Here is a 17,553-nt window from a genome sequence, read left to right as displayed (position 1 = left end):
TGCTGATGTGTATTTGTATGTGTGTGTATACACACTGGTTACTATTGTGAATTGTGTGTGTACACTGTATTTTGCTGATGTCTATGAGTATCAAGGCTGATTAATACAGATGGAGTAATATGCCTTGGTTCAGTGTGAGAGAGTTTTAGCCAGTTAATGGAACTTAAACTTCAGTTCTGCTTATTTATCTGGCTGGCTGACATTGGTGAGGTTTTGTTAAAAATTTGCCAATTTAGTGACAATTTGAAGGTGCTTTTTCCCAAAAGAAGTAACAACTTCTTGGGCTGTTTCAAAGATGCTGAGAGCATTGAAGGGATGACATTTGTGAGAATAACTTGTGGTAGTCTCAAAGTGATTTTGTATTGTAAGTTATGTGTGCTTTTTTTTTCTGGATAAAATTAAAATTATATTAGATTTAATAAAAATTTTATTAAATTAAAATATTAACATATCAATTATTTTAAATTGTTTAAAATATACTAAATATTAATTCTTAATGTTTTCTTTAGATTTTTATTCAATAAGATTTAAATATTTTATATTATATTATTTTAATCAGTATTTTTTACTTCCTGAATTAAATTACATTTAAATTATGTAAATTAAATTTAAAATGTTTAATATATTACATATTAATTCTTAATCCTTTGATTTTTAAACTAAGATATATGCTAATTAATGAAATGGGTGTTTTAACATGGTGTAACTTGCTACTATTAAGCTAGTGTTTAATCAAAATAATATAGATATATATACAGATGATTCAGAGACAGAATGATGATTAACTATTGTTTTTGGTTGAGCTAGTGAAAATGAACCAGGTCTGCATAAAGTAATCTTTCCCGAGGCCTGAATGTTGATCTCTGTTGCCCCCTACAGGTTGGATCCATGCAGTACTCACTTCTCAGGATTCCATGGCGTTTGGTGGGAACTTCTTGCATAACTTAAACATAGGCATGCAGCTCAGGTAAAACCCTGAATTAATTTTGATGAAGCTTCTCTGTATTGTTACTGTCACTATAGTTAAGTTCAGGTTTCTAAACGTATTCCTGCTGGAACTGAACTACCTCTCCATCCACATTTTAGGTGTTATGAGATGGAGCGCAGACTGAAGACTCCAGATCTCTTTAAGTTCCCCTACTTTGAGGCCATCTGCTGGTATGTGGCCAAAAACCTTCTGGAGACCCTTAAAGGTGAGTGGGACAGGACTGCTCATGCAGGGCAGGATTTTCCCAAACTGGGAAACATGAGGGAACTTGCAAAGGGTTTGGGAGTTGATGAAAAGCTAATAATATGATCATCAATAAAACACTTACTAAAAAATGATTAAATATGTTTACCTCAGAACCGGCTTTTCTGACAAGATGCGCGTTAAATATCGCATGCGATTTATCGTGCAGCCCTACTCCATGTCATGTCATCATAAACCAATATGCAAATGTAGTTCCTTGCGTAAATGTAGTTGTAGATGTAGCATCTTGATCAAGTGAAGATTCAGAGTGAAACATGTTTGTGTTTCAGAGCTGCGGGAGGATAAATGTCAACCTCGGGGTTATCTAGTGGATGGGGTGAAAGCTTTAATCTCATCACTGAAGACGTGGCTGAGGAGGGAGGTAAGAAAATGTCCGCTTTTTCTATGTCATTGTTTTTATAGTAAAACTCCTGTGGCTGTTGTTACATGCTCATTTTTTCTGTGTTTCCTCTGCAGTTAACTCAACCCAACAGTGAGGTTCCAGACAATATCAGGCCAAGCCGTCTCATTAAAGCTCTGACCACGGAGATCCGCTACCTGGAGGTAAGACAAGCCTGAAGAAGCTGAGTGGTTTTGAATGGGTGATGAGACCATAATTCACAGGTCTTTAGACATAAGCTGCTTTTTATTTCGATGTTCACTTTGCAATGTTATGAGAACTAGGGATATCCCTGAAGCTGAATACTGTGTTCGGAAAGGAAACTACGCATTTTACAGAGCCCCTAAAGGGACATGGTGATGGAAAAAATATGTGACGTGAAGAAAAATAAGTTGCAATGCTTTTGCGTTGTCTCACAATTATATTGGGTAATTATATTGTATATAATTTGCAGGCATCAGGGAGCCACTATCAATATCGGGATTGAAATCGCTTTTGAATGTGCGCTCGCTTTTTACTTACACTTTCACGAATTCACGATCATGCGCACTTTGTGTATAGGGAGTGGCGGTACTGATTTGACAAGATATTTGTCAATGATGCTCAGGATCTGTTGCGCACCAAATCCTTCGACATCAGTCAGTCATCTATCCTTACTATCTTCATGTGATTAGTGAAATTTTATGTACTTTAATGTGACTGACTACCGCAGCAAGCCTAACAATGTCCCTTTAGGGGCTCCGTAGATTGCCTTGTATTGCTTTTCCGTGCCTTTCCGAATTCGGATTTAGACTTTGGGCACATCCCTAAAGCTGGGGACACACTACACGACTAGCTGAAACACTCTAAGACTGAACTCTGAACGCACTTAAAGACTGTTTCCATCGACTGGAACAGATTCTAGTCTTTTGACAGTCAGAGAGGAGCACAAACCTAATGACTGAGTCAGTCCACTACACAACACTTAACGACTGGCGAATCACGACTAGACAAATTCTGCTGAACCAAAAAAAGAAATAATAATAAATAAACTCACAATAACTTAACTGTGCAAGATCTTGTACCAAAACATACAGGGATGTCAACATACACTTGGCAGTATTTATTTGCTGCAATTTGTGCAGAAAAATAAATAAATAAATAAATCGAAGTGTCCGATTATAAGATCTACCCGCAGCCCCTTCCGCCCACCAAAGACAACACTGAGGACAACACTGGTTCTTTGTTTAACTATTGAAGGGTTAAAAGTTTGCTTGAGTAGACACATTTTGTTATGTCTTTTCAGATAGCCTATGTTTAATTTCACTAGCACTGTTTTTAAACTTTTAGTCAAGCAATGATACATTCATTATCTCATGTATGTCTAAAATCAGGGATTAAAAATGAATTGGTTCTGTGCAAAAACGGTAAAATAAATTTTTTTTTTTTTTCATAAAATTAGTTACTGGTTAGAACGAAATAAAACATTACTGCTCCATTTATTCAGAAACAAAAGTAATTAAAAAATGCTTATAGCGCTGAAAACACTGCAATCCGACAGTTGACAGAAGAGCTGCAGAGAAATTCAAGGCACTGTAATTTCCTCATCCATTTGACACAAAATTATTATGTATAATTAAACTGAATAAATAAAATGATTTTATTTACATTTATTTACATTTTTTTGTTAAAAATTTGTTTTGAAGAATAGCTGTTCATTATCTTTGTATATATTCATTATGAAGAAAATTCGTTAAGATGAATATTCTTTAAAATGAGAGAAATCACTGACATTCTTCATTTATTTTACTTCGACTGCAGAAAAACAACAACAATTAGTCTAAAACCATTTCACTTACAATGTAAACTTATGAAATAAAAGAAACATCACAACAAGATGCGTAATCAAGAAAAAATATTTGACAAAATTAACGATGAAGGATGTTTGACTGAGCACATCTCCACTGCTTATAGAGTTGCTGGCATCAGTCGCAAATATTAAACATGCCTAAAAAATATTTGTGAATTCTACGATTATAATCTTTAGACACCACACACTATACAACTTTTCTGCTGACTGCAAACAGCGACACCGCCACCAACTGGACCGATCAGTCATCACGACCAAATTACATTCATAATCGACCTAATGGGAACAGTTAATTTGCCAATATTCAAGTTCAAATAAAAAATTATTTAAAAATATTAAATTGATCATTCTTAATGTTTTTTTATAGAAATGTAGGCAAATTAAATTTGATCATGAAGTAAATTTATATTAGAATTATTAAATATATTAAATTAATTGTTTGTTTTTTTTGTTTGCCAAATTATATCAAATGTAAAATATATTTAATATTCTTAAAATGTTTATTTTTCCTTACTTAAATGTTTGCCTATTAATGTAATGGCAGTTTCTAGATGGTGCAACACGGCTGCAAAAGCAGCTCCTCCAAGAAGTTTAATTGATTTGCTGTGTTTTCTTAAACAGGATGAATCGAATAAAGCTGAAAAATCTCAGGGAAGTGCTGAGTGGCCTTTAACACGCTCATCACTGGAGAAAGGATATCAGGTACAGCGGGCCGCTCAATGGCTACAAGACCATCATCATCACAGCCGCAGACTGCCCTCTAACTTGGATGTCTTGGAGCTTCACACACTGGAGGTATTAAAGAGACTGGAGGTCGGGCCTCTTGAGGAGGTGAGTGTGTCCCGTCTCCCCCCCCCATAATGCACTGTAGCATTAAGCTCAAGTTTCTTCTTGTTGGTTCTCCATAGCGTCATTAGGCTTTATCATTCCTTATCATATGACTGTAATGCAATGCTATCAAATGATTGTAGAGGACATTTTCACCTTGATATTAGATATGTTCACTGCTTTAGCAGCATGCAATTATTATTATTATTATTATTATTATTCATTTCCAGTATAAACACCTCTCGTCTCTTGTAACAGGACCCAGCCTTCAGCTCCAAAGTGAATGGCAAGTTCAAGAAAGTGTCTTCAGTGTCTGCAGTAGCTGTTGAGGGTAGTCATGACAATGCCCTGCGCCTGGTGTTATGTAATGGCAAAATTATGCGGTGAGGGTCCTGGTAGCTTCACTTGTTTTTTGACATTAGATTGTCTATCTATTGGACACTAGCTGTCATTCTTATCAAAGCTGATACTAAGAAAAAAATACAATCATACTGGTAATTGTACAGCAATATTAATCTTAATAATGTTAATAATAACCAAACTGTTGTTACAGTAATTGAACATTATTTGTAAAAGAAAGTTATTAGACATTATAAGAAAAAACGAGAAATTTCTTTGTTCTTTATTACTTGAATATTATTTTGAAGCAAAATTCCATGCCATTGTTTTCTTTTAACTTGTAGACATCTGTATTATTTAACTTGTATTGGTATATTGACTACTAAAATTTTGGTATTGTGATCCCGCCCCCACTTCTACCTCTTAATTCTTGGCATGATATAGTTTGATTTATACTAGTATTCTTTATACTAGCTTTATCTCTAAGATTTTTAAAAAATAGAAATGTATGTTTTTATTCATCAAGGATACACTAAACTGATCAAAAGTGAAAGTAAAAGTTTTTACATCGTTACAAAATATATATATATATATACAGTATATTTCTGGTCATCAAAGAATCCTGAAAAAAAAATGTAGCATGATTTCCATAAAAATATTAAGCAGCACAACTGGAATAATAAGAAATGTTTCTTGAGCAGCAAATCGGCATATTAGTATGATTTCTGAAGGATCACGTGACACTGAAGACTGGAGTAATGATGCTGAAAATTCAGCTTTGCCGTCATCAGAATAAATGACATTTTAACATATATTAAAATAGAAAACAGTTATTTTAAATTGTAATAATATTTCATAATATTACTGTTTTTACTGTATTTTTGTTTAAATAAGTGGATCCTTGGTGAGAAGAACAGACGTCTTTAAAAATAAATAAATAAATAATAATATTATTAAAATCTTACCAACCCCAAACTTTTGAATGGTAGTGTATGCTTATATTTGATGTATTATAATAAAATTTTATTTTTTATTTATATTTTATTTGTTTATTGTGATATATTCATTATAGGAATAAAATGTAATTTTTTGAAGGCTTTTTGTATTCTAAACATCTCATGAAGAAGTGCGTCCTCCTTCCTCACAGGGAGAGGTTATCTATCAGTAGTAATGTGGCAGCCAAAGAGAGTGGAGTGGAAATGTTGCAGTATCATCAACACGGGATCAAATTTGAAAGCCTGCTGATGTGCCCACAAGAAAAAGTGAAAAAAGAAAAGCGAGAGGATGAATTAAGAGTACACTGCACTATCAAGAAACCAGTCAATCACGGTGAGTTATTCGGAGCTGTAGAGGATGTCGCAACCCAGTTTTCTCCAGAATGCTTACATAATACTGAAGCCATAAAAAGCATAATTTTCTTCTGTTAATAGTGATTGATTATAATGTAAAAGGAGATTTGTTTGACTCTCGTCTTATTTTGTCAGGTCTAACTGTGCAGACAGAACTCAGGACAGAGTCGCCACATGTAGAGTCTTCAGACAGTGACTCGGAGTCAGAAGCAGAAGATTCTGCTGAGGTGCTGATGATGTCCAATAAGCTCCCCAGGAGCTAAACACTTGGTTAAATGGCTTATCATCTGTCCATCCTAATCCTCTCCATCACCCTTTCTTTAAACAGAAACGCTCAGAGTCAGAGAGTTCTGAGGAAGAGGATGGAGGAAGCAAGCGAGACTCAGGGAGTTTTGTGGAGCATCTGAGCGGCCGGCCACACGGCCACCATAAGCAAGCGCTAAAACGGTACAGCTGCCCTTCATTTTACACACCTGAGAAACTTGGCACAGTTTAAAAGCTCATTTTAAGTCCCTTTTCTCTTTTTTTGTGCTAAAATTGAAAACTTCTTGTCCGCAGAGAACGTCCTACCTCACCGAGCACAGCTGATGCCATTCAGGGCATGCTGTCTATGGCGGGGCTGCTGTGTCAGCAGGCATCAGCAGGGGGCGATATTTTACAGCAGCACTGGTGGTCCAGTCAGGCTAACAGTAACTGTAACAGCAACAGCAGCAGTGACGCGTGGGACAGCAGTGAACCCTGTTCGGCACCCCGCAGCCCAGAGGGAGAGGATGGGAGTCTCGGAGAGGAATATTCATATAGAGAGAGCTCACTTTCTCCTCCCCTCCACCCCTCCAAAAGACACACCCCCAACCCCACACCCATCAGCAACCAGGCCACTAAAGGTAAGCTGACTCAACTTTTATTACTTCGGGGAAAGAAAAAAAAAATCATAGTAACAATAATAATATTTGTATTGTTATTTCTTATTAAAGGAAAAATTGTATTTGCCAAAAATCATATAGAGGACCTCTGCTGACCCTCATAACAGTGTATCAAAGTCAATAATTTGACCTTTAAAAATAGATTTTTGTTGAAACTATATTTTTTATCTGGAAAAAAATGTGAAAGTATGAAAATTGGTTTAAAACTATATTTTAATATATATGTATATATTATATATATAATTTAATTTACTTTTTTTGTGTGGAAAATTATGATATTTGTTACATTTATTTTTGCCTTAGAATATGTGAAGGGACATTTTGAAAATAGTTGTGCACTCACATTTATTCAGAGTGCAAAGAAAATGTTTTAGTTATTACCTGGTTACACCACATGACATTTTTCAAATTTCATCAAATTTGTCAAAACTTTTCTTTAACATGGTATAAAGGTTTTTAAATATCATTTGAAATACAATAAATACATTTAAGTATGTTGCACATTATAAAACGGATAGTTCCGGTCCTTGATTCTGATTGGCTGAGCCACGTTCGAAGCTGTTGTAAATTACTCTACAAACATACACCTTTGTTTACGTTTGTGTTGCTCGGCAACCACTTTGTTGCAACCACAACTGATTCTGAGGAACTACATTGATTGGTGGAAGAATACTGTTTTTATTAATATCATTACACTTTATTTGCTCTGTTTTATTTTGTGAAACCTTACTACGTATATGGAATAACCGTTTTATAAAAGCAATAAGCCCCGTGAAGCCGTGGTTTACAGTGAATTTAAGCTTCGCGTCGTCGTGCCTAACAACGCCCCTTAACTTTGAATTACTGAAATAAATGAACTTTTCCACGACATTCTAATTTATTGAGATGCACCTGTAAATTCACTGTAAACCACGGCTTCTTGGCGCTTATTGCTTTATTTTAAACTACATTTTTAAAGGATTTTTTTTTATAATTGACCCACTTATATGACGTTTACCAATAAAACATTTTTGGGAGTTCACAAAATCACTCCAAAAATGTATGTTCTTGGGTTAACAGTAATGTTTGCAACTATTACTGCTGAAGGGCTAGTATTGACTTGAAAGCTTTTGCTTATATCGTGTTTTTGTGGTTTTATTGCAGGAAAGCGTCCTAAGAAAGGACAGGCGACAACTAAACAGAGGCTTGGGAAGATATTGAAAATGAGCCGCCATAAAGGCTTATTCCTGTAGCATGATGACGTGTTATAAATCAACACAGCTGCTTTTCTTTATACGCTGGGACTATTATCACACACACACACACACACAGTTCTCTTACTCACTGTGCATGTTTAGGTGACAGGGTATGTTTAATGGCTCACTTGTTATCTTTTTCACAATTCACGCAAAATACAACACGTTATCCATCAGCGCAGGGAAAAACTGCTTTACTTTGGACAACATTTCAACATTAACAGCCAAAAGATTCAAGAGGAAACACAGAAACGGATGTTCAGAGGTCCAGAGAGCAGCGTGTAGGAAAACGAGCCGCAAGTGTGTATCACGGGCTGAGGCCTCTCCTCTCCCCCACCCTACCTCTTACCACATCTGTAGCATGAGTGTCCAGGCGCTCGCAGGCTAAGGACATCTTCCTAGCCCTCTACAGCCCGACACTGTCCTTCAGATTCCCCTCAAGTCATTATCAATCTGCCTATTTCTCTCTACTTTGATCGTCTCAGGCTGATGTGTGAGCTTTGGAAATGGTGCTGAACATTTATAAATCCTTCTCCAGTCCCCTCTGCCCCTTTAAGCAATAATTGTACAGCAGTGAGTGATGTATTGATGATTTAGTGGGCCGTACTTTTAGAATGCAACGGAAGTCCTCTCATAGTGGAAAGTATTGGTCATAACAGTACAGCCATCAAAAGAAATCAAAAAGTGGCAAAGATATAAACTACATGATTTTCTTTTATTTGACAGTGTTTATACTACATTTATTCTTGGGTGGACATAAATAGGCGATTTAAAGGAATATTCTTGGGTATTTTTTTTAATATAAAACGTTCCAAGTTCTCATTTTGTAAAAACAAAACATTAGATTTAAAAGATGTTTTTACATGGCTAGTCTGGCAATCCTTGTATTGCAGGTGCATCAGATTTTGTCAACCTTTTTTATTTTTTTTTAATTCCGAAAGCTATTGAAATACTGCTTTCACACTGGGAAAATTGAGGAAAATACGTTGCCACGCATTAATTTGCCTTTGTCACAACCCAGTGGCCACAGAGATGTACTGCATCCTGGAGCGCTGCCTCTCAAATACTGTATGTGTAGTTTGCGAGGACTAAATATGCTTGTCACGTGATTGACAATGATCTTTCGCTCATTCTGCATAATTTATGTTTGTTCGTTTTAAAATATTTTGTTGACTGAACATCTTATTTATTAATTTCAAAGATATAAGGATTTATATTGCATTGAGTTTCCTGTTTTTCCCTTTGCATTGGATAGTTTTGTAAATGAGTATAATTTTGAATGTTACCGATTCAAGAGGAATGCGATTTTGTTTAGGTTCAGCTTGATGGATTTTGTAGTTAACACATTTAATGCTACTTAAAAGAAATTTGAATGACTTTTCCTGTTAAATTTACCACTAAAATATTAGTGCAAATTGAGTTTGTTTGAATCATGTTGCTTTATGTTGTCTTTATGACCTGTTGAAACGGGACAAAAGAATTTAAGTGGGAACAACAACAAAAAAGTGGTGCTTGTGTGTGAATTTCTTAGAGAGGCTATGAAACGTTTTCTCAGGGAACATCGAACAGGTGACATCTTTGAATTCATCACCAGCACTGTCATACAATCTCATTTTATACTCGTTTCCACAAATTTGCCAACAAATGTATGTATTCCCAATAATTTTACTTATTTTATTTTTTTTGTCTGGTGGACGTAAATTCCAGATTCAGAACAAAATCGTGTCCCGCTGTACAGTATATTTAAAAAATGTTGGACTTTGTGCATAGAGCAGCACTGACGGATTTTGATCAGCTATTCTTGATTGTTGTGTAAGAGGTCTGTTGGCTCGAAAAGCAAATGCACTATTTTGGATGACTTGAGTTTGATAACTGCTAAAACTCAGGCTTTGTTACGGTTTTGAGGTTTGCTCGTGCGCATGTGTTTTATGAAAAAATGTTCCTCTGTTCCCACTCACTAACCTTAATATAGACGAGCACCCTTTGTAAATTTCAGCTTTCTGAAGGCAACAGCTCATCTCCTTCATATTTGCTCAATCGAGCTGGTCTTCAGACAGGTTTCTTTGGACGCATTAATTGTACAGTATTTATTCATCTCTAGCATTCATTTCCATTTTCGACTGTGGTATAGACTTTAACGTCACTGTGTTTTCAAATGCTGTGTTCTATTCCTCCTCTTCAAAATTTCCCAGAGTTCTCTTTGGGTGTGATGGATTTTATCCGGTGTAATGTATATATAAGATGAGGGAAATGTTTTGTAGATCACACTGTTTTCCCCTTCCCTTTACCAAATGTTTAGTGATAAAACACTGTTCTACTGACAAATTTAAGTGTTGATGGCTTTTATTTCTTTATTTTATAATGCAACTTTAACAATTAGACTTGATAATAAGTCCATATACATAACAGGAACTTTCAGTTTCCTCTACAGAAAATGTGCGGGTTTTGTGATCTGGTGCACATCTGCGAATGCAAAGCAGAGAAGAGAAATAGCAGTCATGCATGCTGTTGTCAAACCCAGGTAACTGCACTGAGGAAATAAGCTATTTCTCTTGTATGTAAATAAGTTACACATATGTACATTGGGTTGTTGGGGGTGAATCTACTCTTCATCATCAGGTGGGATTCCCAGCTCCTCATCGGTCCATGCTGAAGTGTCCGGCCATGGGAAATGACCCTAAAGAGACAATATAGTTAAGTGGCTGGTAGTCTGTTTATTATGAAATGGCTAAAAACGGTAACATTTAATCCCATTGCTCATCTATTTTGATGCAGTTTCCACTCACCAGTACGGCGTCTGGATCGTGCCAGATGTGCCACAGGATCCAGAACCACATGGCGCCGCTGAGCAGCTCTGCCTGAAACTTCTGGTTCCTGGTGAGCTGAGGAGATTGTCTGTATTGGGGTTCAATATGAGCACCGCCTCCTGCCCTAAAACACAGCCGACAGAAAGATTACCAGTACGTAAGTGAAATTTTATGGCTAGCAGTGCTAATGCAAACCCATGGTACTACAAACCATGATATATGCTGATACTGACAAGCTTAACAAATATATATGGATATTTATAAAAATAAAAAAAAACTAAAATAATTTTTATCTATTATATTAAATTATTTCTGTAATACATTAATTTTTCGATATATGCTGATACTGACAAGCTTAACAAATATATATGGATATTTATAAAAATAAAAAAACCTAAAATAATTTTTATCTATTATATTAAATTATTTCTGTAATACATTAATTTTTAAAGTACACATTCACATATTTTTACATTTCTTTATTTTCTTGTTCTTACAAAGCTTAAACAAAGCTTATCTGCATTGGACAAACAAGTAAAAAGAAATAAGGAATAATCTTTTAAGTAATAGTAAATGCATCATATTAGGACCTATCTTTTTTGAATTTATAATAAACTTAATCATTAGACCCTTAATGCAATTAACTACATTTACAAAGTACAGTGGTACTAACATTTTTTTTAGACAATTTATCGTAGTTTTTACCTTGGTACGAGCATGTGTTATGACAAGTATCATAGTAATACCAACAACTATTTTAGACCTTGTACTTTGGAATACATTGCAAATACCATTGTATTTGGAATACATTGCAAATACCATTGTATGTGAAAATATAAACACTCGGTGCTATGGTATTACATGTACTACTATGGTACGACCAGGGTACCCACTTCTAACCTCTATATACTCTAGTTATATCCCGCTATCTAATTCCTAACTTATAAATTTGGCTAAATTCCGTATATTTAAATTGAATTAGCGCCGTTATGCTTCTTACGTATTATTTAGACTTTCCAAGAACCAAACTACAGACTTGACTGTATTCAAGCAGCACGTTTAGCCTGTTAGCGTCCTGCTCATAAACACTCACTTTCTGACGGTCATCTGCTGAGGTCCATGTCTGAAGAGCTGCAGGCCGGTTCGGAGGACACCCGCCGTCCTCCTGAGAGAAGACATGCTTATATGTGTGCCACCACTCTGTTTTTAAAATGGCTTTGGCTCGGATGAGCTGCGGTGACCAGACAGCTAAATGTCACCTCAGTTTGCAGCGGCTGTTTCTTTGACCTGCTAATAACGAGCGCTGTGATTGGTCACTTAATACAAGGCGTTTTAATGCTACTCACTGTCTGCTCGATAGAGGGCGCCAAATACCAACTGAGAAAAGATCGACCAGGTGTTTCCAAAAAAATAAAATAAACAACAAAACATGAGTGTTAAAATGTATAAATTAAGTTTTTCCAATCAACTTCATATAAATTTAAGTACTAAATTTTGTCATTTATTTCTTTAGTGGACCTACAATTATTAGTTCGTAAAAGTATATTTTAAGTCACTGGTGTATGTAATGTTTATGTTAAAATTCACTCTGTGCAATTCAATTTTATTGTACTTTATTTGCATTTGTTTTATTATATGCATTACATGAAGAAATGTTTAGGAAATTGTATTTACGCAATTGTATTAATTCAGACTATGAAAACAGGGCACAGGAGACAAGTAATCATTATATCTGAAATAGTACTTTATTTGCACAAACAGCAATAAATCTCAACATTTTCTCTACTACTCTGTCTTTATGACTCCGAGGACTATTGTCCAAGACAATATTCAAAGGGCTGGGAGAGACTAGGAGTGTCAGAAGAATAACATGATTAAATATGACTAATCCTGTGATTATATGTTTCACAACTGTATGTTTGGCAAATAAAAATAAGTAAATAACAGTTCTTTAATGAAAAAAAAGAACCGTTTACAGGTTATCAGGTTACATATTTTAGCATCTTAACCCTGTAAAAAAAAATTTTTTTTAATGGAATAGTTTTTTGAACCTCCTTATTAAAATAAAAAAAGTAACTGTTTTGTTTCATATTTGATATATTAGGCTTTTATGGCCCATAGAGTATATAAGTGAATGTGGTGCTCATACTTGAGGGAAAAAACACATCAGTCTTACTCAGAGGCCCATACTAAGCAAAAATATGCAGTTTGGTGTAGATGTTATTTATGTGGCCAAAACATTAGATGAAATTCTGATATCTTGTAATGTTAAATCAATAGCATTTCTAAGAGTATAGCAGACTACTTATAAAATGCATGTAAATATCACTCTAAATCTCTCAATAATGGGTTGGTAAGATTTAAATTTAAATCGATTGTGTAGAACAGGTTTTTCAGCACATTTTGATCATGTTGATAATTTACAGGCCTTAGAAATGAATGTATAAAATATGATACAGCAGGCTTTATAGGTTGTTTGGTCATTTCAATTTGGGTGTTTCAGCCACCTGATTACAAACCCCTGCACTTTACTAACCATTATAATAATGATATTTAATTTTAAAACTGTAACATGTTGCAATTTGGTCAATATACTATGCACTTGGACGAAGAAGACAATTTCGTAGATCATGTAATGGACAAACATAGGCTACTAACAAGTTAAAACCATGTTAGCAACAAAACTGCTTGGAAAATTGAGCTTAATCGACTTTATTAATGGAGCCGGTATGAAAACAACTGCAACTCACTGAGCTGTGCGCTCTACAGAAAAAAACTCCATTCAATACGCCATTTACTAATCAACATCCCCAGAGCAGCGCAGAGGCGTCGTGGGATCGACAACATGGCGGCTGTGGAAACACGATCAATGGAAAAAGGCGAGCAGATCATGCAGCTCAAAGCCACGCCGTTACCTAACATCCATTTTAACGAGCGCGAGAAACAGATTACTTCGGAAGGCATTATGGCATCGCACGACGACGATTTGAGACCTCAGCCGGGACGTTTTCTGCACACGATTCGTTTCCTGATCAGCACCAAAACAGGAAATGCGCGCTCCAGTCCCTTTTGTTGCAGCTCTTATGCGGCTGTTATTGTAACGTAATACACGATGTTCTGACTTCTTAACATAATATCTCTCTCATAATAGCAGCTTGACCTTTAAGAATTCGCAAAACACACAAGATATGAATATTTAAAAAAAAAAAAAAAACTTGGCACTGCCAGCCAACATTAATTTTCGAATCGTGGACGAACTGTTGTTTGATCTTTTCAACGATTAATTCCTAGCAGTTGTCGATTAAAGATGATTGCTGAACTGGTTTCAAGATTCTTAATTGCATGGTCGTTTTATTAACGCGCATATGTAACCGAGTTGACTTAAATAAATACAATTTTACTGAACTTGATTGTAACAAACTACTTAATCACAATATGTAATATTACAACACGCACGGCTGTAAAAAATATTACTCTTAATAGGCAAAACCTGTACAGCCAGGTGTGTCCACATATGCCGTTTTAACAGATGAAACTCGTAATTTGTCACATCATGTTGTTAGGGGCCACGTAACTACGTCATGACGCAAAAGAAAGAGAGTCGGCGAATCGTTATAATAACCGCTTCTTTGAAACGAACCACCGAGCATAACAAAACACTACTTTCCGATATTCCCGGTGTTTGCGGCGATTAAAGCACATTAAAGTTGTTAGTCGTCAGTGTGCATTTTAAAACACACGGCTGGTGACGTAGTCTCAAGGAGCTGAATCCAGTTTTCGGCACAGCGATGTTTTCTGGAAAGCCCGTGACCCGCCGCGCCCAGCGCAGTGCTGCGAGGAGTATTGACGCTATCTTCTTGCGATTTTTGTGACGCGACACGAACTAATTTTGTATATAAACCAACTCCAAGAAAGGGCTCTTCTAAAACGATGATCCGCTGAGATTCAAGTAAATCAAATGGTTAAAGAGATTTGGAGTTAATGGCGCCCTACTGTCGTCCACAAACACGGTCGGATCTCCGGGTGCGCCGCTCTCCCCTCGCAGCTCAGAGCCCGCCCACATATGGAATTCAGATGATGTAATCTGTAGCCAATCAGCGCAGAGGAAACAGGACAATAAGCGTATTATTGGTCAAGGGCAATGTCATTCATTCTATTCAGGAAGGACAGGGACGGGGACGAGCGGAGAAAATCGCCATTTTGATAGCGTAACAAAATGAACGATAGCGACACTGAAATAATACCCTAGCTCCAAGACTGGTTGAATTGTAGCCCGTCTTAATATCCATCTATAATCTCAACGTCTCGAAAGTTAAAACCTGAAGATGATTTGACTGGCGTAGGCAATCCTGTGCGATACAACAGCTCGGTTTAACTATCTCTTTACTTTCGTTTTCCTTTCAACTGTACAAATTCGATGGTCCGCGTGTCACATCGCAGTTTGCTGCTTTGTCTTGCCGTGTTTCTCCACTCTGCGTTGCATAGCTCTTCAACTGCTAGTGGTTGGTTTTGTAGCACAGACTGCGCATGCGCAGGAGGATGCGGTTTAGAGATCCAGTTCAGTATGGGGGAGGGTATTTGTATGTAGGGTGAGTTGCTCGAATGAAGCCGTCTGGTTGAAGAGCAACATTTGGAGACCCGTGCAACAATACGGTATTAGTTTACCAAAGAATAATAAAGACAACAATCCACTCTTAATTTTGTATTGTGTATATGAGCATTATATCTCAGCGCGAACTTGAGAGACTAGATTTGAAGCGATCTAACAAAATGAAAAAAATAAATAAATCAAAGAACTACAAAAAAAGAGTGGGTCTGTCCGCAGCCAAAGGAAATATTACCTTTTCATTACACTCTGCAGATGTTTGTGTTTATACTTGTGGGAATCTCACTAAAGTTACCTTGAGGGAAAAAACAAAACAAAACACTGCACTTGTGTAAAGGGTTACATAACAGATTTGCAGCCATTTACTGTTTTGGGCCTCACAAGTAGGTGTTTGTATTCAACCGTAGTAGGCTTGTGTAGGCTGCCTTCTGCTTTGTTTTCACTCAATTTTTGTGTATAGCTCTTATTATTTCATATATGCTTTGACATTCGGATACTTATAATGGGGGAAGGGATTCCATAAAAAAGGAGAACACACAGGGCTGACGATTAGACTTCCACTTCAGGAACCTATAAAAAGACTATTTTACTACATATACATGCAGATACAAATGTGAGATTGTTATTTTATCATTCCACAACACCCGGATATCGAAGCAAAACACAAGGTCTTGGCATAATTGAAACCTTTTACCAAATTTTATTTGTAATGGTAGACACAAGCTATTTTGCAACACACAAACAAAAAACACTTAGGGTGCGTTCACACTTGTAGTTCGGTTCTCTTGGTTCGTTTGGTCCAGAACAAAAAAGAAAACGATACATTTGGTCCTGGTCCGCTTAGCGTTCACACTGGCATTTTTGACACCGAACCTAAAGGCATAGTGATACTTTCACAACCTGATTGGTCGGGTTGAATGTCATCTAGTACTTTTGAGGAAGCAACAAATTATGAACAATCAGTCAGCAATGCCTGATAAATGTTTTTTGGTTTATTTTCAGTAATAACTTTTTTGTTTTTTTGTTTGTTTTAAATGGAACCCATTTCCTAAATCTAGAATCAGTTTACCTGTCCTCCATGTTGGAATCTTTGATTTTGCTCTCATGGTGTCCATCATGTCCAGGTACCATGGTGTTACTACTGGACGTTGTTCCTGAAAAAGCCAATCAATTCAACGAAATGACAGTGAAAATGTAATTGCTTCCTTAGATCACATTTATCAGAAACTTTTCTGCAATCATTGGGGTTTCCTGAATTGTTTCTACTCGTCTTATGATTGTTCACCTTATTTGTATAAAGGTCATATTGAGAAATGCAAGTGGTCAGAGTGGTTTAAAGCATATATACCTGATGTAACAGAAGGGATCTTGTAAGAAGAAGTAATGCGGTAGTAAGGTGGGTTATCCATATGAGTGACAGCCGAGGATACAGGGTCTGTTTGCTCCAGCTCATACATTAACTCCTCCAGCAGCTGCATCGTCTTATCCCTGCCCAGATATACCACCACACGCTTGACCTGCAAAATATTAGGAAACACATTGAGAAACACAACTGCATGGAACAAATTTAAGTTATTAAGGGTACGTTCACACTTGTAGTTCGGTTCTCTTGGTTCGTTTGGTCCAGAACAAAAAAGAAAACGATACATTTGGTCCTGGTCCTCTTAGCGTTCACACTGGCATTTTTGACACCGAACCTAAAGATACCGAACCTAAAGGCATAGTGATACTTTCACAACCTGATTGGTCGGGTTGAATGACGTATATCTCGTGACGAAGCTGTGTTCGACTTAAAACGGCGCTGCGCAGACCGTACAGTGTATGACATGAAAGTACCCATTCACCGATCGGTCTGCTCAGCGCCGCTTTAAGTCAAACACACATAATGCTGTCTGCTGGACTATTCGTGCTCATTGCTGCGTGTACTTATTTTATTTTCACCACCTGCGAACTCACGAAGAGCTCATAAAAGGCACTTTACCTCCA

The 17,553-nt window shown here is 36.5% G+C and overlaps 2 protein-coding genes across 4 annotated transcripts in view; one reads left to right on the top strand and one right to left on the bottom strand.

The window, feature by feature from the left end:
* kdm7aa (lysine (K)-specific demethylase 7Aa) overlaps positions 1–17,553 on the top strand; it is a 38,688-nt gene that overhangs the window by 15,511 nt on the left and 5,624 nt on the right. For 2 of the 3 annotated variants that reach the window (XM_016515504.1, XM_016515505.1), the window contains exons 8-18: positions 880–967; positions 1,087–1,193; positions 1,522–1,613; positions 1,709–1,795; positions 4,102–4,311; positions 4,567–4,691; positions 5,795–5,976; positions 6,132–6,223; positions 6,325–6,443; positions 6,555–6,880; positions 8,063–10,087. In XM_016515504.1, the coding sequence (XP_016370990.1) occupies positions 880–967; positions 1,087–1,193; positions 1,522–1,613; positions 1,709–1,795; positions 4,102–4,311; positions 4,567–4,691; positions 5,795–5,976; positions 6,132–6,223; positions 6,325–6,443; positions 6,555–6,880; positions 8,063–8,151 (1,517 nt within the window). In that variant the 3' untranslated portion in view covers positions 8,152–10,087. Of the gene's footprint in view, positions 1–879; positions 968–1,086; positions 1,194–1,521; positions 1,614–1,708; positions 1,796–4,101; positions 4,312–4,566; positions 4,692–5,794; positions 5,977–6,131; positions 6,224–6,324; positions 6,444–6,554; positions 6,881–8,062; positions 10,088–17,553 lie in introns of those variants that run through there. The other variant, XR_001636622.1, reaches the window with a different exon arrangement.
* On the bottom strand, positions 10,478–12,267 carry LOC107710676 (NADH dehydrogenase [ubiquinone] 1 beta subcomplex subunit 2, mitochondrial-like). The gene is made up of 4 exons (XM_016515509.1): positions 12,055–12,267; positions 10,941–11,085; positions 10,736–10,831; positions 10,478–10,617 (listed from the first exon to the last, which is right to left on the bottom strand). The coding sequence occupies exons 1-3, from the start codon at positions 12,138–12,140 to the stop codon at positions 10,757–10,759; spliced, it is 306 nt and encodes a 101-aa protein (XP_016370995.1). The 5' UTR covers positions 12,141–12,267; the 3' UTR covers positions 10,478–10,617; positions 10,736–10,756.

Source organism: Sinocyclocheilus rhinocerous, unplaced genomic scaffold (assembly GCF_001515625.1).
Source record: "Sinocyclocheilus rhinocerous isolate Xijiao unplaced genomic scaffold, SAMN03320098_v1.1 scaffold357, whole genome shotgun sequence".
NCBI lineage: Eukaryota > Metazoa > Chordata > Actinopteri > Cypriniformes > Cyprinidae > Sinocyclocheilus > Sinocyclocheilus rhinocerous.
The sequence above is the reverse complement of the archived record's forward strand: the minus strand, read 5'-3'. Positions and strand labels throughout refer to the sequence as shown.

What these genes read in the sequence shown, in the direction of transcription:
- LOC107710676 (XM_016515509.1), bottom strand. Translation starts at nt 12,140, where the DNA reads ATGTCTTCTCTCAGGAGGACGGCGGGTGTCCTCCGAACCGGCCTGCAG. An exon ending in CAGCAGATGACCGTCAGAAA is followed by an intron (nt 11,086 to 12,054) that starts GTGAGTGTTTAT and finishes GCTGTGTTTTAG; the next exon opens with GGCAGGAGGCGGTGCTCATA. An exon ending in ACGATCCAGACGCCGTACTG is followed by an intron (nt 10,832 to 10,940) that starts GTGAGTGGAAAC and finishes TTGTCTCTTTAG; the next exon opens with GGTCATTTCCCATGGCCGGA.